We start from the raw sequence: 23,017 nt of genomic DNA on the forward strand, positions 1-23,017 counted from the left end.
GAACACACCAGTTTGCACAGAAATTTGTTTCAGCTTTATTTAACAATTTTAAATACAGGCAAGATACCGTATTCAGTGCATGAAACAAACTGGGGGCACCGCAACACCGCAGTGGCTAGTGTTCTGCATTTTTGCAACTGACCACACAACATTAGGATTGTAACAGCATCATTGCATCTTCCGGGCTCTTTGCAAGTCTGGCCGTGCTTAAACACCATTGCGTCTGACTGTGCTGGGAACAGCTCAATAATACAGAGCCGGTCATGTTACCCAAACAATCATCGTGATCCATAATGGCACCACTTGGCAATCAGTACAGTTACAAACGACTGGAGGGGGAATCGTTGGAAGAAGCACACCCGATCTAATTTAGACCAATTTGTCTTAAATTACTCACAAAACAATGGTACAGTCCAAATAAGATTCAAGACTGTTTCTGCAGAGAGATTAAATCTGAATGGGCATTATTCTCACATTGTATCTTTAATAAAAAATTATGAACTTGGAAGCTCCTAGAGTGGTGACTAACCAATTTTATCAATAACACGTCAGTTTTTACACTCAGTTTGAAATATCCCAACCAGCAAGAGCACAGTTGTTCAATCACAGATCAGTTTGTAGGAAATGCAAAAGAAAGTCTACTTTTCATAACTATTATGAGCAGCTGCCATGAAGTGGATGCCACACTTGAAAACTGGGATGATCTGTTCAATGGCTACCACAGAGGAGATGGGTTGAACCTCACGAACCAGTTACAGTCACACATCAGTTACACTGCATAAAGTATCCGTAGGGTCCAGATACAAACTGGTTTGGATAGTTGTAAATTGATAATGTGATTTGTTTTGAGGGGAAGAAAAGAAATAATAGTTAGAGATTGAGAACATAAACTGTGTAACTGGAGAGCAGGAGAGGGGAAACTACATCCTAAATCATATGGTCTGCCACTTTGGTTAAAAACACATCAAATTGTAAAAGCCATCACTAAACCCAACCTCAAAAAAGTCAAAGCAGCGCATCCTCCAGGGCACTTAACCATAAAAGGTGGCAAATTCACATTTAGTGGAGACAGCAGCATGTTAAACCCACCTTCTAATGAGAAGGAAGCTGCAGTAAATCAAGATGGAAAATACTATACTGGTCAACCGTGAGACTGCCCGCACAAAACATCCGAAGCTTTCTAAACTACCGTAAACTCCATTGAAATATCTCAGTTGGCAGGTCGGGTGGGAGAAGAGAGAGAATGCAGCAACTCAGATCCACAGAATTCCAATACACATAGAAGAGACACACAGCCTGGGCTTCTGTTGAGAAAAGCAAAGCTTGGCACAGCGACAGCACAACACAGTAACAGCAACCCATTTAAAACATGCACATGGGTACAGCAGCTTTCAAATTAGTTCATAAGTCTCTGCTTGTCCGGTATACTTCGATAGCCCTCCCTCCCCACTCAAAAAAAGTCACAGCGGAAAGGCAAGGAGACTGTTAACTTGTGCAAGCATTTATTAAGTTCCAGGTCACGATTGAAGTTTTGCCTCCTGTCGATTGCAGGAAAAACATTTTAGGACTGACTGCGCCAGTCTTCATTTAAAATTGCCCACAAGGTGTACAATTATGGCTACAAAGGAATAAGAGCTCCAAGGTGTACCATTCCACCACTTATTGTGTGGAACCCACCCAGGTGAGGCAGGCACAAAACGTTCACACTCTCAAGCACAGTGGATATTTTTGCCCAGCAGGGGTTTCAAGCTGGATACCAGCTGTCTGCTGACTCCAATGAAAACAACAATATAAAAAAATATACTTAGCACTTGTAAATATGTTGAAAGTTAAATATGGTTTCTTGTGCTGCATTAAAATGACACCCTCAAACCCCAGCTGGCTTCAGATTGGCTTGCTGTCTAGACCAGAGCAGGCAGAAGTGAACACTCAGCAGCATGGGGAATGTGCAGGAAATGCCTCATGTATTTGCCCACAAGTCACCTGGCTTTCTTGATCCACTTCTGAATGAGGGATACATCAGATTTAGAGGCTAAGTCGCAGCAGTGCCTTGTGGCTGCCTGCCTGAGAGAGTGCTGACTAGGACCAGACATGCTTTGGGAGGAGTGGGGGAAGGAGTCCAGGGCAATAATCAGAAGTTTTGGCAATACACACACATGCTCTATCGTGCAGTTACAGTGTTTGACAGGAGAGCGGAGGGAATTAAGGACAGAATATGTGTAAAAGCAACAGAGCGTCAGAAACGAATCCTATCTCCAGGACCTGGATTTCAATTTAAAAGACAGCTTCTGGCTTCCAGAAATGCCCTTGGTGAAGGAGCCCATGCCAGTTTTCAATTTCACCCGAGCACCCATAACCAAACATCTGCACCATTACCAATGGCTTCCCAGCATAACCACGTAAGCTTTAAAGAAACAAAACACTCATAACCAAGTGGATGAACCATGCCATAAACTCAATACCTGCTGTGTCCTTAAAAACCACACGCCTCATGTAGGTCTTGAATTAAAATTGTGGGAATAACTTATCTAATGATTGTGTTGCCCGATAGTTCTGATATAACTTGAAAAATACTGATTTAAAAGCACCCAAACCCACGCTTTGACCTGTGCTACTTTGAGTTTAACCTCCAGCACAAAGTCAAGAAGTGGCAGACTGTGTAGTGTGCTCAAACTGGGTTACAAGAATGAAACCACAAAGATGCTTATTGTGAAACCCGCTCACTCTAGCAGCCATCACTGTAACCTAACAATCAGTTGTCTTTCCCCTATACAAGGCTAAAATGTTTTTGTTTCTTTTTTTCTCTCCTTGTTAAGTGGACAAGATCCAGAGACCTGGCGTTAGTATAATCCCTGGAACGCACAGTAAGCTGGGTCTTTCTTTTTTCCTCTATAATCACATTAGCAGCAAGCTGTCCTAGAGTCACATAATGCTACCGGAGCAAATTTTTTTTTTTTTTTTAGGTAACTCTGTTCAGCTACACGTTATCACCGAACTTCAAACAGATCAGATTTTACAACATAAAAAACTGTACATAAGATTTTGTTCAAATACATATCAACATATAAATATAGACAGAAGCTTCCTGTTAGGAACCTCCATAGTCTTCGTTAGTGATCGATCGTAGGAAGGGAAGCCCCAGCCCCCTCTTCTCACAGAGACCTCCTCAAGTCCATTCTGCTTTATTTTTGTTCTTCCTCAGTGCTTAGGGAACTTTATGTCCAGTCTGAATTGTGCAAAACAAAACTGACGCCACTGTTGATCCATGGCGAAAGCATGCGGGGCGAAGGTGAGGAGGGGCAGGGGGAGGGAGGGGTCATCGCTCTGGCTCGAGTTCCTGCTGCAGCGGGCGCCTCTTCTCGTGGCAATGCTTCTTATGGGCAGGCCAGTCTTTCTGCTGGCACTGGGAGCCGCAGTATCGTGCCACCTGGCACCGCCCGCAGATGTTGAATTCGCGCAGCTGAAATATTTACAAAAAAAGTCAGTCAAAGCGAAACAGGTGGTGAGAAATGCCTCATTCTGATCACTTTGAAATATAATTGCTAATGTTATTCCATTTATAATCAATGTTACTGAAGTGCTTCAGATTGCATGCTGTAATTCCAAAATAAAAACCCCTATTTGCAGTCAACAGGGCGGCCGTGCAACTGTCAAAGCCACCATTTTCATTTTAAAATCTTATTGGCTGGGTTGACACTCCACATGTTCCAATAGCCCCTCTGGTACCTAAACGAGGTGTTCATTCTCATTTTAGACAGCTGCTGCTTATAGACTATTTTTCTGCTGGTTACCACCACCCCACCCAGGAATAATGAGATCTGTTGTAAATAATTGTGTTGTAACTAACTTGGAAATGTATCGGAGTTCCTTCATTGGGTCAAAATCCTGGAACTCCGAATGGCCTCCTTCTATGCCATTATGACTATGACAGCATTGTGGATATATCGAAATCATGTGGGTTGCAACGGTTCAAGAAGGCAGCTCACCACCACCTTCTCGAGGGCAATAAGGGATGGGCAATAAATTCTGGCCTTGTGAGCGATATTCACATCCCATGAACGAGGAAGAAAAAGCAGTGCAATGATCCAACATACTGAATTACATCACCAGTGAGATCAGAACAATTCTTACAAACCAACATCAACATTAACTACAAGTACTACATTACTTGGTATGTCACTGGGCTGGTAATCTAGAGCCCTGGATCACAAGGTCAAATTTCACCACAGCAGTTTGAGAACTTGAATTCAGTTTGACAAAATAAAAATCTGGAAATAAAAGCGGTTATCTGTAAAAGCGACCATGAAGCTGTCTGTTTGTTGTAAATATTCACAGGTTCACGAATGTCCTTTAGGAAAGGAAATCTGATCAGTCTGGGCTATATTGGACTTGAATCCCACAACAATGTGGTTTACTCTTAACTGCCCTCTGAAGTCTCCCATCAAGCCACTCAGTTGTATCAAATTTAAAAAGAATATGGACTGCAGAGGTTCAAGAAGACAACCCCAACTAGGGATGGGCATTTAATAACGAACTTGCCAGTGATGCTATGATTTTTTTAAAAAAGTATAGTACAAGCAGAGCAAAGCTCCTTCTATTCTGTCCCAACTTCAAAACAAAATCTGCCATCCAAATGGAATTGTGTTTTCCACGTAAGTCACCCACATACTCTCAATCTGTCAGTGTCATGCAATTCATCATAACTCGCACCCACTAATACTGAGTTGAGCCTGCCCAAACCAATCAGCAGAAGGACCCTACAGCCAGTAGACTGGGTGGGAAGGGAACACGACTTTCAGCACATCAGTCTGAGCTAGTTTCAAACCCAGGCCCAAAGAGTGAAAGAATGGCATTATAATCACCGATCACTGGGTGGGGGGTAAACAAAAAAAAAAAATCACTCTCAAATTTTAAAACTGAAGTGTCACTGAACATTAAAAAACAAAACACTGCAGGAAATATTAGTCAGTATTTAATGTAAAAGTGTGATATTAAATCTGACACCTGGTGGACTATTCAGTGTTTCCAGTTTATGCAGATAAAACCCACCATTTTTCCCTTTTAAAAACACAGTATTTGTTGAGGGATGTGGGCAGTTAGCAACCTCACTCCTGCTGCTCTCCTGGATCTAATGCCCCAACTCTCATTAGTATTCAAACCCAAATATCAAAGCTGTTTGGATAGCAGATTCCGCTAAGCGCTGAGCACCTCACTCCCCTGTTGAGTGCAAGACGTAGAGCCCATGAAAAATTAGTTAAAAATACTCAATCACATAAAATGCAAAACTTAGCCTAGTTCCAGTAAATATCCACGTGGACAACGGTAGTGCACATATTCAAGGTCACACTGCTTATAAGCCCCAAGTGTCCTCACATTTAACAAGTTAAAGCACCATCTGAAAGGTGCCATCTGTATCCATTTCCCATTCTATAAGTCAGAATAGTTGGTCACAGGTTGACAGATCAAATGGACAAGCATTTTGTCCATTAACTGGGAGGTAGCGCCTTAAAAGCCCAGGCACAACTGTGTTAATCTGCCCGCTTCAGTTTAGGTAGTTCAGGTTTTAAGAAGGGTTATTGACTGCCCAGCTTTATGCTGCTGGAGTCACACTACCTGCCAATTCATCCTGTGCCGCTGCTGAGCAGCTCTCATGAAGATGCCCACAAGCCAAAGGCTATCTATGCCCCCAGTGCTGGGAGTGAGACAGTGGATTAAAATGGTAGAATGGTGAGCAAAAAGAAAAAGATCCAGTATCAAATGGAATTGACTGCATCAAGCAGAGTCAGCCAATATTTTCGTGCAGCACCAAGTGTGTGCTGCATGGTTGAAGGTACCAGCTACCTGCCCTAGGAATGCACATCCCATAGTATAATTCAAAGAGGAGCAGGACTTGTCTTGGTCATTGAGCCAAAATCCTTTCTAAAAAGCAGATTTGGTCATTCATCTCATTTGTTCCTTATGGGAATTTGGAGTCAGCAATCTGATTGCTATGCTTGCTTGCATGATTACTGCAGTTCAAAATTAATTCAATGGATGAGATGCGCATTGGGACAGCTTGAGAATGCAATAAGGCTGTGTATCTGTACAGGTGTTTTTATAAGCCGCTATCAAGCCTTGGGTAATATAACGATCCTGTCACTAGATGGCAACAGATACTAAGTTCTGAGACAGAACAGTACAGTACATGCACCTGAGTCCACCATTGGCAGCTGGTCAGGAATTCCCTACATAAACCTCTCTCCACCTTTAAGTCGATCCTTAAAACCAAATGATAAGAGGTGATCTTACTGAAACATTTAAGATTCTGAGGGACTCGACAGTGCAGATGCCGAGAGGATATGTCCTCTCATGGGGGAATCTAGAACGAGACTGCAATTTCAAAATATAAGGGGGTCTTCCTTTTCTCTCTTAGAGGGTCATTAATCTTTGGAATTCTCCTCCCCATAGAGCACCGGAGGCTAGGTCATTGAATATATTTATGGTGAGTGAAGACAGATTTTTAATCTACAGGGGGTGAAGTGTTATGGGGACAGGTGGGGGGGGGGCGCACAGGCGGGAAAATGGAGTCAAGGCCATAATCAGATTGGCCGTGATCTTATGAAGTAGCGAAGCAGCTCGAGGGGCTAAATAGCCTGCTCCTCCTGCTATTTCTTTTGTTCGATTCCTCTGACTAAGTTTTTGCTCACCTGTCCTGTGTGGTTCTGAGTTAAATTTTGTCTAATTACGTTCCTGAGAAACACCTTGGTTCATTTTTAACAATGTTAAAAGGTGCTATATAAACCCATTTGTTGTTGGATGTATTGCAAGCACTGTGAATGCTCACCTCTATCACACCTTGTGCACTCACCTGCTTCTCCATCATAGTGCATGGCGGGTAATGACACTCATAATATGTGCATGAGTCCTCCTCGTCCTCCACAATGTCGCCATTAGCGTTGTAGTAACGCGTGAGGTTCAGCTCAGGGAACTGCTCTTCGATGGGATCTGCAGGCACCTGCTGGATTGCCAGCCAATAAAGACTCTGCTCCCTGCATGCAAGAGGAGAAGCCATTAGCATAGCAACCAGTCACACACGGCTTTAGTGATCCACTGCATTGGAAGGGAGCTCTTAAACTAAGTTGCAACCTAACAACCGCATTGCCTTGTACATAATTGATTCGGACAGCTGCAGTTTGCCCAGGCAAGCCATGAATGCTGTAGAAGAAGTGAAATGCACCGCAACACTAAACCTGTGAGCACCACTTACCCCATAAAGACAGATCACCTTAGCCCCCCTCAAGCCGCGCAGTGACTTGCCTCTGTTTACTAGAGATTTCCTCTGCCTTTGGCCTCCAACCTATGGGGACAAGCTTGAGGTTGTCCAGTCGGTTGTCCACTGTTACACTGTTGATGTGAACCACCTGGAAACCTGGAGCAATCCCTCCTCTGTGCCGCTCCCTGGACAAGTAGAAACGGACAATGGTTATCAAAGCTTCCATGAACCTGGACAGAAAGCACAACCACCAGCTGGTAAAACCACAAAAGAAAACCTCACGGCTGAGTGGAATGGGCGTGGTGGGATTATTGCTCTTACATTGAGGCACTTCTCCCTCCCCCACTCCCCAGTTTTCACTCAACATCACACCAGCCAGAAATTAAGCTAGGATAATGAACAATAATTCACAGGTATGCCTAGAACAAAGCAAGGCAACCTGCCCAGATTAATAAATGGACCTGGAGGTGGGCATTTACCTCTGGCTGTACTTCTATACTTCAAACAAAAGAACTTGCATTCACACAGTGCCTTTCGAGACCTCAAGATGCCCAAAGGGCTTTACAGCCAATGAAATACTTTGTGATGTAGGAAACGCGGCAGCCAATTTGCACACAAGCTCCCACAAAAAGCAATAAGTGACCCGGTCATTTTTAATTTAAAAAATGGTGATTGAGGGATAAATGGTCACCATTGTAAGAAATGGAAAATGTCTTTGCTTCATGGTTTAAAGCATCTGAAACCCGAGTGGATCCCAGGTTGGTTTTATCATGAGCAGCTACCATGTTTCAGAGACCATCAAAGCATACAGCAGTTAATGGAATCCTTTAGACACTAACACATCTTATCTAATTGGGATTGTCACCAACTGTCTGACATCAAACCCACAGAAACATAAACAAAACACCTTCCAATGGTAGCAGACCAGACTGCAGTACCATTAGGTCAACATGAACATGCAGCCCTCTTACAGGTAGCAGGTCAGCCAAAAGGAGAGGTTTTGTGAAGATTGCTTGCTTGCCCTGAGGAATGCTGACACTGAAGTCAGCCGGAAGACTCACAAAACAGCTGCTGAGTGTGGGAAAGGAGCATGAAGACTGAAAAAACTCAGTTTTGTAGTAAGCTGTTGGAAGGATGTGTGTTACAGGCTGCACTAGGGAAGGGCTGCAGTTCACAGTGAGTCTGAAACCCTCCTCTTAAGTGGGGCAGGCAATTGCTGTAGAGCCAATTCATCCTCCATTAATTCTAGTGCTTAATGTGCATGACCTGGGTTCATGAAGGATCCTGGATGTGGGTAGTTCTGTTGTCAGTCGTCCATCAGATTGCTGTACATTTTGACTTCTAGCACATTAGCCCAGGTTTTTCTGTCAAAATAACAGTAAGGGTAATGGCGCTCACCTTTATTTACGCACAAACGCTCCAGCAACTATTGGCAAGGGGCAGATGCACAGTTAAACTTAAAAATCCAAAAGTTGCTATCAGAGATGCACCATTCCCCCATGAGCTTCACAAAACCACATCTTGTGCCTTGGACATCAGTGTCAGCTGTGGCAGGGTAGCACTCTTGCCTGTGCCAGAAAGTTGTGCATTCAAGTCCCACTCCAGGACTTGAGCTAGAGGCGTACAAAGGAAACCCAACGCAAACCCAAATTCCGGACACGCAAGTCCGACCCCACCCGACCCAAACCCGACACATGGCGTTGGGGTCGTGTCGGGTGACAGGCCTTTACATCAGTACATGGGTAAAGGCCTGCTACCCGACCTGACCCCAACAGCATGTGCCGGGTTCGGGTCGGGCTTCCGGGTCCAGCATTCGGACTTGGGTTGGGTTTCCTTTGCACACCTCTAATTTGAGCACAAAAATCTAGGCTAACATTCCAGTGTAGCACTGAGGGAGTCAGTAAAAGATCCCATGATATTGTTTCAAAGAAGAACGGGGGAGTTATCTCCGGTGGCCTGGCCAATATTTACTCCTCAATCAGTATTTCAAAAAAAAGAGATTATCTGGTTACTATCACAACACTTTTGTGGGAGCTTGCTATGCACAAATTAGCTGTTGTGTTTCCTACATTACAACAGTGACTAAACTTTCGAAAGGTACTTCATTGACTGTAAAGCACATTGGAACATCCTGAGGCTGTGAAAGACGCTATATAAATGCAATTCTTCATGCGTTGAATGACATGAAGTTGCTGCATTTGCAGGATAGATATAAACCAAATTCACCAAAAAATTAAATTTTGCCCATTCCAGTCCAAGTATCCTGTCACAACATAAAGTTAATTATTGCCAAACTACCTCTCTGCGGCTGAGCCGCATGGAAGATGGCAGGATCCCCAAAGACACATTGTACAGCGAGCTCGCCACTGGTATCAGACCCACCGGCCGTCCATGTCTCCGTTATAAAGACGTCTGCAAACGCGACATGAAATCGTGTGACATTGATCACAAGTCGTGGGAGTCAGTTGCCAGCATTTGCCAGAGCTGGCGGGCAGCCATAAAGACAGGGCTAAATTGTGGCGAGTCGAAGAGACTTAGTAGTTGGCAGGAAAAAAGACAGAGGCGCAAGGGGAGAGCCTACTGTGCAACAGCCCCAACAAACAAATTTCTCTGCAGCACCTGTGGAAGAGCCTGTCACTCCAGAATTGGCCTTTATAGCCACTCCAGGCGCTGCTTCACAAACCACTGACCACCTCCAGGCGCGTATCCATTGTCTCTCGAGATAAGGAGGCCCAAAAGAAAGAGAAGAAGAAGAAGAACCTCTCTGACACTGAAAAATTAACCATTACAAGTGTGGAGTCTCATTCATTCAGGTTTTAATTATTGCTAGGAGATTTTAAAAATGTCAAATTAAAAATTAACACTTGTTTTTACTTTTCCTTTGCCTCTTTTCTCTCTCTTTCCTTCCATCAATCTTTCTCTCTATTCCCTTTCTGTACCCAATTTGACATGGAATTCACCACTTCCTTCTCAGTCCTTGCACTGTTAACTTGACAACCAAGCAATTGGATTGTTTACAGAAATACAGTTACTTGCCCTGTTCATTCAGGTCCCAGATGCACTGTTTCCCTCACTGCGACATTATCAGCTCACACCTTCAGCAACTTGCCACACAAAAAATTTTTAAACCCTGATCATGCAAGGGCAAGTCTAACGCTGTTAGATGCCCAGCCACAGCAAATTATGGCCCGTCATATCTACTGCTGCAAACTAAGAAAAAAAAGAGTTTTCTGCAAACGGAACTATTTTTCATTTTGACTGCTGTAATTTACCAGAGGCAGCAAAGGATCCTGGGGAATGCCTGAGTCTAAAGTGTTAAATGAAACCCAGTCTGCCCTCTAAGACGGACGTAAAAAATCCCATGGCAATGTGTGAAGAGAAGCAGGGAGTTTGTCTGAGAACATACTTCCTTCAACCAACACCACAAAAAAAATAAATGTTCTGTTCATTTGTTGTTTGTGTGGACGGTCCTCTACATGAATTAGTTACCATATTTAATCGACATAATTACACTTCAAAATTAGGTAGGTGGTAGGGGAATTGAGGGAAGGTGGGGATGTGGTAGGAATATGGGATTAATGAAAGATCAGTATAAATGGGTGGTTGATGGTCGGCACAGACTTGGTGGGCCGAAGGGCCTGTTTCTGTGCTGTATCTCTTAAAAAAAAAGATAATGCACTGGTGGCAAAGCATTTTGGAACATCCTCAGTTTGTGATAAAATATCACACAAAGAGAGAGAAAGAGAGACAAACACACAGAGCTTGGTTACTGTTGTAAAGTGGAAAACGCAGCAGCCAATTTACATAAAGTAAGCTCCCACAAACAGCAATGAGATTAAATGAGAAGATAATCAGTTTTTAAAGAGATGTTGGTTGAGGTATAAATGTAACCCAAACACCAGAAAAATTAGTGTTCTTCTTTCGAATAATGCCACAGATCTTTTACGGGACTTAGATTCCATGTTTCATCTGAAGGACTGCACTTCCGATGGTGCAGCACTCCCTCAGTACTCTTCTTTTGGGCCTCCTTATCTCGAGAGACAATGGATACGCGCCTGGAGGTGGTCAGTGGTTTGTGAAGCAGCGCCTGGAGTGGCTATAAAGGCCAATTCTGGAGTGACAGGCTCTTCCACAGGTGCTGCAGAGAAATTTGTTTGTTGGGGCTGTTGCACAGTTGGCTCTCCCCTTGCGCCTCTGTCTTTTTTCCTGCCAACTACTAAGTCTCTTCGACTCGCCACAATTTAGCCCTGTCTTTATGGCTGCCCGCCAGCTCTGGCGAATGCTGGCAACTGACTCCCACGACTTGTGATCAATGTCACACGATTTCATGTCACGTTTGCAGACGTCTTTATAACGGAGACATGGACGGCCGGTGGGTCTGATACCAGTGGCGAGCTCGCTGTACAATGTGTCTTTGGGGATCCTGCCATCTTCCATGCGGCTCACATGGCCAAGCCATCTCAAGCGCCGCTGACTCAGTAGTGTGTATAAGCTGGGTACTGCTGCACATAAAAAGTGTCAGCCTGGGTTATTTGCTCAAATCCTGGAATACGATTTGAACCGTATGGCTCAAAGGCGAGGATGATACCACTCAATCACAGCTGACCATAAATCGAAGCCTTTCATGTCACTGAACTGGAATGCCAACCTAGATTAAACACTTAACCCCTGTTCAAACCCACAGGCAAGAGAATTAAAGGGAAAGTTAGTAAAAAAAAACTCTTTAAACAGAAGATTGTTAGAATGTGGTACTCCCTGCCACAGTTCAAGCAGAGTCCATTATTTCTTTCATAAGAGAATCAGACAGATGCTCGAAAGAGATTATTAAAGGGCATGGGGAATGAGTAGGAGTGGGATTAGAAAGGTGGTTGTTGTGGAGAAAAGTACTTCGGGGTAGACTTGTTGGGCTACATGGCCCAGAGTCCTGTATCAGAACACTGATACCAATCGGGACAAGGAGGGCATTTTGCAAAAGGAAAATTAATGTTTAGTTCTCTCAGAGCCATTCAATAATCTCTCTGCAAATTGTAAAACTGATGCATTTCATTCTTATTCACAGTATAATCTTCAACACATGCTAATCACTTGGCTCTATTTCATACATTTGTAGACTTTCACACAATGAATGCATCAGATCTTACTCACTGAATATAAAGGGAGCTTTATTCACTGAATCTGCTGACAATCGCACCGTCATATGGGATGCAGATTGGGAGAATTACTTTCAAACCAGTAGGCAGCAATTACATTTGCTCTACTAGAAACTTGGTGAGTTTTGTGCTTATACGGTTAGGGGCATCAACTTAGTACAAGCTGGGCATAATAACAACAGTATAAAATTCGCTGTATACTGCCCCAACAATGGGCTGTAACCCCTGACATCAGAACCTCACTGTCCAAGGTCCCAAACACTCTTTCCAAGTGAAGGAGCAATTTACTTGTACTTGTTTCAATTTAGGATATGTATTTGCTGCTCACAATGTGGTCTGCTCTGCACTGGGGAGACCAAATGCAGATCAGCTGATCCCTTTGCGGAACTCCTCCCTTCAATCCACAAGCACGACCCTGAGCTTCTGGTCACCTGTCACTTTAATTCTGCACCTTGCTCTCATGTTGACCTTGGTCTCCTTCAGTGTTTCAGTGAAACTCAATGTAAGCTCGAAGAATAGCACCTCAATTTTCAACTGAGCGCTTTACAACCTTCTGGACTCAACATTGAGTTCAACAATTTCAGACTGTAATCTCTGATCCATTGAGCCAAACTCAAGAGGTGAGGTGAGAGTGACTGCCCTTGACATCAAGACAGCATTTGACCGAGTATGGCATCAAGAAGCCCTCGCAAAGCTGGAGTCAATGGGAATCAGTGGCGAGGTCAATTAATGGGGGCACAGATTTAAAGTGATTGGGGGACATGAGGAAAAACTTTTTCACCCAGAGGGTGGTGGGTGTCTGGAATTCACTTCCCAGATCAGTGGTGGAGGCAGAAGCTCTCAACTCTTTTAAAAGATACCTGGACATGCACCTGAAGTGCTGTAACCTGTAAGGCTATGGACCAGGTGCTGGAAGATGGCAAGATTGGGCGGCTAGTTTTTTCAGCCAGCGCAGACACGATGAGCTGAATGGCCTGCTTCTGCGCCGTAACTTTTCTATAGTTCGAACAATTCCTTACCACCATGACCTAAACAAGTCACCCTTGTGCTGGGAGCAAGATCGCAAAGCAGAGCTGATGTGTAAAACCACATCATGAGAAACTAGGGTTCAGAATCTCCAAACTCATTTCCCATAGACAACCAATCACCCTGGGCTGGATTCATACCCAGGTCTTAGTGATAACGAAATGTTTAACTCCCCATTAAGGTGGTCTTGAAACCTTCCCCAAGAGCAGCACCCAGTCATTACTGTGGTACTCACCAGAGCAGTTCATGCAGAGGACGCCCAGAACCCCTCCGCTTGCTGATGTCAAATGCGTACGCAAATATTTTTGCACCATTCCCATCAGCATCTATTTCCATACGAGCCTGTGAGGGAAAGAGGCAACAACTTATTAAATAGATTCTCTGCATAGATTAGGAACAGTAGACCTTTCAGCTCCAGAACCTTTTTTGCTATTCAACTGGATCATGACTGATCTGTACCTCAACTCCATTTACCCGCCTTTGCTCCATATCCTTAAGAAAAATCCATCAATCTCAGTCTTGAATATTTCAATTGACCCCAACATGCGTAGCCTTTTAGAAAAGAGAATTCCACAGCCATTTGCGTGAAAAAGTGCTTCTGATTTCACTCCTAAATGTTCTAATTCTGATGAAAGAATTCTAGCACTGTCTCAGAGCACCTCAGGTTTTCAATTATTTCAGTGCCACAACGATGGATTGGGTTGGGTTCTGTGTTATGTGTGCTGCCCAATTTTACTGAATTATCCTCTATAAATCAGCCCAATTACAACGACACAGATTTTCTTTCTGGCCTACCCACAAAAATTGGAGTTCTGTATGAAAACATACGAATTAGGAGCTTTTACAAAAACACTACTGGAAGTACAAACACTATTGTTTGTGATGTTACAACCGAGGTGGGAGGAGTGCACTGTTTATTCTAGTTCCACTTATCCACAGGTCACAACATATACTTAATTTTTTTCCCATACAAACATACGAATTAGGAACAGGAGTAGGCCACTCGGCCCCTCGAGCCTGCTCCGCCATTCAGTAAGTTCATGGCTGAACTGATTACTCCACATTTCCACCTACCCCCGATAACCTTCCACCCTCTTGCTTATCAAGAATCTATCTACCTCTGCCTTAAAAATATTCAAAGACTCTGCTGCCACCGCTTGAGGAAGAGAATTCCAACGACTCACAACCCTCAGAGAAAAAATTTCTCATCAGTCTTAAATGGGCGACCCCTTATTTTTAAACAGTGACCCCTAGTTTGAGATTCTCCCACAAGGGGAAACATCCTTTCCACATCCACCCTGTCAAGACCCCTCAGGATCTTATGTTTCAATCAAGTCGCCTCTCGCTCTTCTAAATTCCAGCAGATACAAGCCTAGCCTGTCCAATCTTTCCTCAAAAAACAGCCCGCCCATTCCAAGTATTAGTCTAGTAAACCTTCTCTGTACTACTTCCAACGCATTTACATCCTTCCTTAAATAAGGAGACCAGTACTATACACTACTCCAGATATGGTCTCACCAATGCCCTGTATCGCTGAAGCATAACCTCCCTACTTCTGTATTCAATTCCCCTCACGATAAACGATAACATTCTACTAGCTTTCCTAATTACATGCTGTTCCTGCATACTAACCTTTTGCGATTCATGCACTAGGACACCCAGATCCCTCTGCATCTCAGAGCTCTGTAATCTGTCACTACTTAGATAATATGCTTCTTTTTTATTCTTCCTGCCAAAGTGGACAATTTCCCACATTATACTCCATTTGCCAGGTCTTCGCCCACTCACTTAACCTATCTATATCCCTTTGTAGTCTCTTTATGTCCTCCTCACAAGTTACTTTCCTACCTATCACCTGTCATCAGCAAATTTAGCAATTATACCTTCAGTCCCTTCATCCAAGTCATTTGCATAAATTGTAAAAAGTTGAGGCCCCAGCACAAATCCCTGTGGCACATCTATATTTAAAGCAAAATACTGCAGATGCTGGAAATCTGAAATAAAAACAAGAAACGCTGGAAATACTCAGCAGGTCTGGCAGCATCTGTGGAGAGAGAAGTAGAATTAACGTTTCAGGTCAGTGACGCTTCTTCAGAACTGACAGATATAAGAAATGTAAAAGATTTTAAGCAAGTAAAGCAGCGGTGGGGCAAGAAATAACAAAAGAGGTGTTGATAGGACAAGGTCATGGAGCAAAGGCAAACAATATGTTAATGGTGTGCTGAAAGACAAAGCACTGTGGCACACCACTCATTACATCTTGCCAACCAGAAAATGACCCATTTATGCCTACTCTGTTTCCTGTTAGCTAACCAATCTTCTATCCATGCCAATATGTTACCCCCTACACCATGAGCTTTTATTTTCTGCAATAACCTTTGATGTGGCACCTTATCAAATGCCTTCTGGAAATCTAAGTACAATACATCCACTGGTTCCCCTTTATCCACAGCACAACAATATGACTATGTGTCGAAATAAATTAGCAGCTAGCAATAAATCTAAATACCTAGAATGCTGCATTAACTAAAATCAGTTTTACCCTAATCAATCATTTCTTTATAAAAATGTTTCGCCCCCCGCCCCCCCCCGTTGTGCCAGCCAGGCAATGACCTGGTCTCCAAGACCATACAGATACACCAACCCTGTGACTTGTATTGGCTGCAGCTTTTCCTCCAGGCTCATAGAATCTTTTAAGTGCATCCTTCTCCCACGGATTTGTTCACATCCTTTTCATCACATCCCCCTGCCCCAAACAATAGCAACTTGCATTTAACATAGCACCTGTAAGGTGGTAAAACATTCCAAGCCCTTCACAGGAGAGTTTTCAATCAAAGGTTAACACTAAGCCACCTGAGATATTAGAACAGATGACTTAAAAATTTGGTCAAAGAGGTAGGTTTTAAGAAGTATCTTAAAGGAGGAAAGAGGTGGTGAGGTTCAGGGAGGGAATTCCAGAATTTAGGGCCTCGGCTATCGAAGACATGGCTGCTAATGGTGCAGCGATGAAAATCAGGGATGCAGAAGAGGCTAGAATTGGAGAAGTGCACAGATCAGAGAGTTGTAGGATGTTAGAGATAGGGAGGAGCAAGGCCAGGGAGGGATCGGAAAATAAGGACGAAATTTTAAAGACATGGTGTTGCCAGACCGAGAGCCAACGTAGGTCACTGAGTACAGGAGTGAATGGTGAACAGGTCCTTGTGCGAGTTTGGACATGGGAAACAGAGTTTTGGATGAACTCAAGTTAATGGAGGGTTGAAGATGGGAGGCCAGCCAGGATAGAATTGGAATAGTCAAGTCTAGAAGTAACAACAGAGAAGAGATCTAACAGCAGGTGAGGTGGATTTGGGCTAAACAAGGGAAAAACATTACTATACACAAAACATAGGGCAGTCCTGCAATTCCCAGCCTGCAAACATGCTCCAAGATCAATAGGAAGTAATCCTTTATATAGCAAGCCTGACATTTTCTGCAGGCAACCCATGATGTCCTGGCATCATGGGACAACCAAACAGAAGATGCGACAGAAACAAAAAGTCATCTAATCTGAACCACCCTCTGTAATGATCATGTCTACTGCCAGTAATCCAGCTCCCTTTCATTGTTGGGCTCAGTAACTCTCCCCAACTAGAACCTTGTTATCGACTGTATCTAAAAGCAGTACTTTCCTCTACAGTTATTAAAACATCCAAGAGTGTAAAGAACTCAAATTCCTCTGGCACTATGTACACCAGAAATATATTCCTGTCAAAAACTCTGGGTTTTCAGAAAGGAGGAAAGTATTGATGGTGCAAAATTAGCAAGAATATACTTTTCTTTACAGGATCACTTTAGACGAGAAATCACATCTGGTAGTCAGGGAAAATGATTCACTCTCGTCCAGATCCAATCAGAAGCCTCAATTTTCACTCTTCCCCAAATTTGACAAAGCTGCAGTCGTTGGCAGTAAATCGTATCCAACGGTAAATGCAGAAGTGTTGTTATGGGATGTCAGTTACCCTGGCTATCAAGTCCAGTCACAATGCTGGGCTTTAGCTGCTGAACAGCTCTCAGATAACAAGTACAAAGACAAAAACTGGAAGTTAACTTTCCACCTGATTGCAAAGCAAACTGAGGTAAATGGTCTGATACCTATATTAAAGTCAAAAGTTTGGAATGACAATAGTCCACTACAAACCCCAATAAAACCAGTAACAAACCTTGCTACAAAACAAAGCCCCACTCAGACCTGGAAGCTTTATTACCAAGACAATGTCAGTCACACAATGACTGATTCACGATTCAGTGAGATAATTCACTCAAAAAAAAAAGAGTTTTCAGTATGATCTTAGTAAAGGCCAAAGCCAAACCCGTGAATTTTCTGCAACTATGCCCAGTTGAATTCTGGGAACACCCAATAGCATGATAGATTTGGGCCAAGTTTGGATAGTGTTTGCAGAGATAGCATGAGCTATATAATGCTAGAATGAAGTACCAGTGATTGCAGCTGAATAGCAAATTAAATGCATCACACTGATACATTGGCCTGGAATCTCCTGAAAACTTACCTCAAAACAATGACCTAATGCTGACTTTTGGTGTAGAAGATCCAGGAAATTCAGGCATACCCTAAATTTCCTTTATCTTTTACACTGATTCAATGAAATCCCAACAAAAACCTGCTGCTGCGAATTGACATAGCTCCGCCCCCACCTAAAAAAAGCAGATGCAAAATACCTGAATCTACACCTGCTCTGAGCTGCTTGTGAAAATGCACCCCTAAACACTGATCCCAACCTGTTTTACACCACCTTTAATGTTCTGGCGTATTCTAATGAGATTATTGGGAAATTCTGGCATAACTCGCCGATAGACGATCAGCATAAATTTCGGTCCAACTTGTCAGTTACACTCCTTCAGAAAATTCCTGGCAAACTGAAGCAAAGTGGCACAAGGGCAACACGTCGGCCTGACATACAGGAACCTGGTGCAGACTCAGATCTTGGGATTCAGTAAGTAACCCATTAACCAGTCATCAAATAGGCTTCCTAATGCACAGCTAATCAGTCAGTTGAGAGGACTTCACATCTGTTTAACACACCCTGCATCTGGTTGACGGCTTCCCTACACAAACAGCTGCAACTTCAAGTTCCGTGGAGGGTAAGGTGCTGCCAGTTGTCCTTCTACTCACTTGCTTACATTGTCTAATAGAAGGTGGCAGTCAATGGAATGGAAACCTCACTTCCATGCAGCCTGGACTTTTAAAGCAACTTGTCGTCGTCCTCCACATCAGCCCATTAAAATCTTACAAGCTCCCTGCACCCCCCCGGCAAGGGCAGGAGTCATCATGTCAACAACGACTTTCGTTCATATAGCACCTCTAACTAATAAAACATCCCTAGGTGTTTCACAGGAGAGTTATAAAGTAAAATTTGACGGCAAGCCATATTTTAATTATGAAATAGGAAAAGTACTTAAAACTATACCCTAGCTCAGTCTTGTAAGAGGATCCTCTGGTTCTACTTTACCCTGTGATCAGTCATTTTGTGCAGTAAGCGTCATAGCAGTCGATGGTCAGATGTACCATTCATCAATGGTCTAATATCCTGGGTGAAAGGTAATCCCATTAGTGAGAGTTTATCATTTGGAAAATCAACACCTGATTGCCCAGGACTTTGTCTAATAATCTACAACAACTAGTATTTATACAGACCTTTAACATAGTAAAACATTCCAAGGCACTCCATAAGAGCGATATCAAACATAATTCGATACTGAGTCACCAAAGACAATATTAGGATCGATGAACAAACATTTAAAGATAGGTTTTAAGGAGTGACTTCAAGGAGGAAAGAGGTAGAGAGGCAGAGAAGTTTAGGGAGGAAATTCCAGAGCTTAGGGACCAGGTAGCTGAAAGCACAACCACCAATGGTGCAAATCGGGAAGTCCTAGAGGCCAGAACTGAAGGAGCACATAGATCTTGGAGGGCCGTGTTGCTGAAGAAGGTTACAGTGGCTGGGGTCGGGGAGTGCGAAACCAAGGAGGGATTTGAGGGAACTGACAATTCCTGTAGTCTGTCCACATTTCTCCTTACCTCAAAGGTATAATTCTCCACCAGTGGGATGTCTTGCTCGTCTATTAATGTGTACTTCGTCTGAAAACAGAGAAACAGATTTCCTGTTAAATTCCTTTTAAAATCACAGTGCAGACTGTAGAAACAGCACTCTAACATAAACCACAGTGAACAGACCTGTGGAGGCAGACAATGGCAGCTATCAATTCTCCGTCTCCACAATAATGGCCACTAGCATTCACAAGGCCAAACTCCTTGTTACCAGAATGGGAAAGTCTCAAATGCAACCATGGAATGACTACACATTTGCAAGATTACAAGTAGTTCCGACGTCACCACTGATCTCCAAATCCACCCCCAGTGTAAATGGGTCGAAGCGCGATGGGAACTGAATCATGCTGCCGAACATCTAACACTAGGCAACAGTTGCTGTCTGTATCTTTACTGACGTTATTCCAGCTCCCTCACACTTTCCCTCAGTAACCCGTCCCCTAGCCCGTGTCACTGCTTGTATCTCTAGTGATGTGACCCAGCTCCGCATGCTGTTGCTCAGTAACCGCTTGCAGAACGATTCCAAATGAAATGCTGCTACAATTCCCTCCAAAATATTCAAAGAAAAACAATTAATATCCCAATTCATTTTAAAATTTGATGTTCAGGGAACAGGCCCTGACAGAGTGGAGCACCTGCACACAGTATTAGCTGTGATCCAGAAGCACATTGCAAGAAACAATGAAACAGTGGCCATTCACTATTCCCTGGTGAGACATTCCCAGCAATGTCCATCTCAACAAGGGAGCTCGGAGCTCAACCAGCTGAACTACAAGGACCAGACAGCACATGCAGCCACTGCATCATTCCATACCACCCCCAGGCCCAGCACACTGGCTTCTTATAATGCTCACCATGAAATGCAGACAACAGTAGGACCCATGAAAGCAGTGACCCTTGCAAACAGAAGACCATTCAGCCCCTCGAGCCTGTACTGCCATTCAATTAGTTCATGCATCTTAACTCCAGTTACCTGCCTTGGTTCCATAACCCTTAATTCCCTTGCCTAACAAAAAGATTAGCACTTTGTTTTGAAATGTTCAGTTAAATCAACAATTTTTGGGGACAGTTCCAGATTTCCACTACCCTATATGTGAAGAAATGCCTCCTGACGTCACCCTTGAATAGCCTAGCTCTATAATTTTAAGGTGATGTCCCCTTGTTCTTGACTCCCTGACCAGACAGAATAGTTTCGATCTACCCTATCAAAAACTTCTGAGCTCATCAACCATCACTCATTCCATTTTCACCAACACAGGGATTCCGGGTTACTAGTGAGTTCCACAGCCTGTGCTCCTCCTGGTCGAATGAGCAATGGTAAAGCCGAACCAGGTGTAATACCAGAAGTCAGGCCTGAGCCATGTGGACTTACAGATACGCACTCTCTCGTGCCTGGCTGGTAAGTGTTTAATGCTCTCTCAAGCACAGGCAGGAGCACTAGCGTTTATAATTTTTTTTTTTTAAAAAGCTGCCACCCTGAGTTAATATCTCCCGAATCTTGCTCCACCCCGTGTCAGGTTTCCACACCCTGTCCTGCCCCACCACATTTCAGTCAGAATGGGACCAGACTCTGGAATCATGCCATCATTCTTGCACCTCTGCAGGGTGGAAACTACTCTTCATGGATACAAACAAGGCAGTATAACTGCAGCCTCAATCTCACTCCTAAGCCATTTACAGGATATGTTTGCAATCTGATTAAATCCCATCTGATTTTGCTGCTGTGTATGAACTCTAACACTATCAAAGCTTCTAATTTATTAGGAAGAAACCTGTCACACATGGCCTCTCTCATGTGCCTGCTATGCCATTGCAATTGATGCCGGTGATACTCACCGCAACCAAACCACCTGTCAGGTACAGTGTAGCGTGCGGACCAGCACAACAACATGCACCATGGCTCCGTGTACTGCATACAGACTCAGGAGCTTCTCGAAGGAGAGAAACCTCAGCAGATATGGATTAACTACCAGCCCTTTTCAGCCAGATCCACCTCCTGTGGTAAGTTTTACACACTGCGTTGTGCTGCAAAAATCCCACCAGCCACTCGATCGCATGGTAACAGGGCACTCATGTGGCCTCAACTAACGAGATGCTCCAGTGTCGTAGGACACAAGTTAGCATCTGTGATTTTTCTGATGGTTAAAGTCAGTGTGGAAAACCTATGGGCAAGATCAGCACTCTCACCTCGCAAAGCACCAGCTCACTTTTCAGGGTTCTTCACTGCTCATTCAGATGAGGACTGGGATACTTCCCCCATTTCAGACACCCATTAGACACATCACAGCCAGCTGCAGAATGAAGCACCCTCCACTGTGCCTCAACAACATACCTCCCCCCCAAAGCAGCAGACCATGCTGAGTCTACAACACCAATACAACATTTTCATTTCTCGTACAAACTATCGTTAATCCAGTCTCTGAATAGCAATCAACACAACCAGTTGTAGTTTGGTGCATCAACCATTGCCATTATGGAGAGAAGGGGAACTTCATTGCTCTGGATAGATTGACACATTACAGAGATTAACCCAGGTCATACTGTGCAAGACCTATTTAAAGACTGAATGAATAAGGCCCACTAACTCAGACCTCTTGTCATCACAAAAGAATGAGATTTAGAAGTGTGCTAAGTTGTCTGACCCTCCATCCGAGCTTCCCTGTGGTCAGTTCACCCCTAATAAAGTTCTGTTATACAATGGAATTCAAACAATGTGACAGCTACCTACAGCTGGCAGTACCTGGTGCCAGTCAATAAGATGCCCTGGAGAATTCAGAAGTTTATATCCTACAGACAGCTGCAAGACCTCGCAACACTTAATGAGAAATACCTGGCACAGGAAATCTTTGTTTCATGCCAATGTAAAGCAGGAGCTGAGGGCAGTCACCAGACAAAACATGTGCCCTGAGCCCCAATACCAGGCTCACGCACATTGTAATGGCAGAGCGTATCCTGCACATGGCAATAGCAGGGAGGGAGAATGGCGCTCAACGGGCAGACTATTCTCTGCTTTAGTTCAGCACTCAGTGTAGGGCAGCGGGCGGAGAAAGAATCGCCCACACTGACCACTAACTACAGGGGCTCGGCGGGCTGATTCCCCACGCCGCCCGCATTCAGCTCGGGGGGGGGGAGAAAGAGGAGAGCACTCGGCCAAACAGCTCGCTCCCCAAGCCACATGGTTACAGCGGGCTAGGACTGAACCGGGCACCCAGGTGGGGGCGACGGACGCCGAGGCCGCGGTCCCGCCCAAGCACGGCAGCGCTGGGCTAGAAGCCGACGCAGCGCCCACCCACTCCCGGCCCTGCGAGCAGAGGGACCCGGCGTCCCCAGATAACTCCCCCTCCACCCTCGCTCTCACCTTGCCGGCCGCCCGGCCGAGCCGCACGATCCCTAGCTTGAAGTCCGACATGGCCCCTGCGCTCCGCCTTCCCCGAGCCTCCGACACGCGTACGGACACCGGTCCCGCGCCTCCGCACAACCACTTCC

General features: G+C 44.2%; 1 protein-coding gene across 1 annotated transcript; it reads right to left on the reverse strand.

The window, feature by feature from the left end:
• On the reverse strand, window positions 1-23,017 carry zmynd19 (zinc finger, MYND-type containing 19). The gene is made up of 6 exons (XM_068012746.1): window positions 22,890-23,017; window positions 19,502-19,561; window positions 13,664-13,770; window positions 7,297-7,437; window positions 6,848-7,028; window positions 1-3,460 (listed from the first exon to the last, which is right to left on the reverse strand). Exons 1-6 carry the CDS (start codon window positions 22,938-22,940, stop codon window positions 3,317-3,319), a joined length of 684 nt encoding a protein of 227 aa, XP_067868847.1. The 5' UTR covers window positions 22,941-23,017; the 3' UTR covers window positions 1-3,316.

Source organism: Heterodontus francisci, chromosome 32 (assembly GCF_036365525.1).
Source record: "Heterodontus francisci isolate sHetFra1 chromosome 32, sHetFra1.hap1, whole genome shotgun sequence".
In the NCBI taxonomy this organism is placed as follows: Eukaryota; Metazoa; Chordata; class Chondrichthyes; order Heterodontiformes; family Heterodontidae; genus Heterodontus; species Heterodontus francisci.

Bases quoted from the DNA above. Each gene is read 5' to 3' on its own strand.
- zmynd19 (XM_068012746.1), bottom strand. From the start codon at position 22,940: ATGTCGGACTTCAAGCTAGGGATCGTGCGGCTCGGCCGGGCGGCCGGC. The intron at 7,029-7,296 runs GCAAGTCACTGC...TCTTGCATGCAG, and splicing joins GAAATCTCTAGTAAACAGAG to GGAGCAGAGTCTTTATTGGC. The intron at 3,461-6,847 runs GTGAGTGCACAA...TAAATATTTCAG, and splicing joins GCACTATGATGGAGAAGCAG to CTGCGCGAATTCAACATCTG.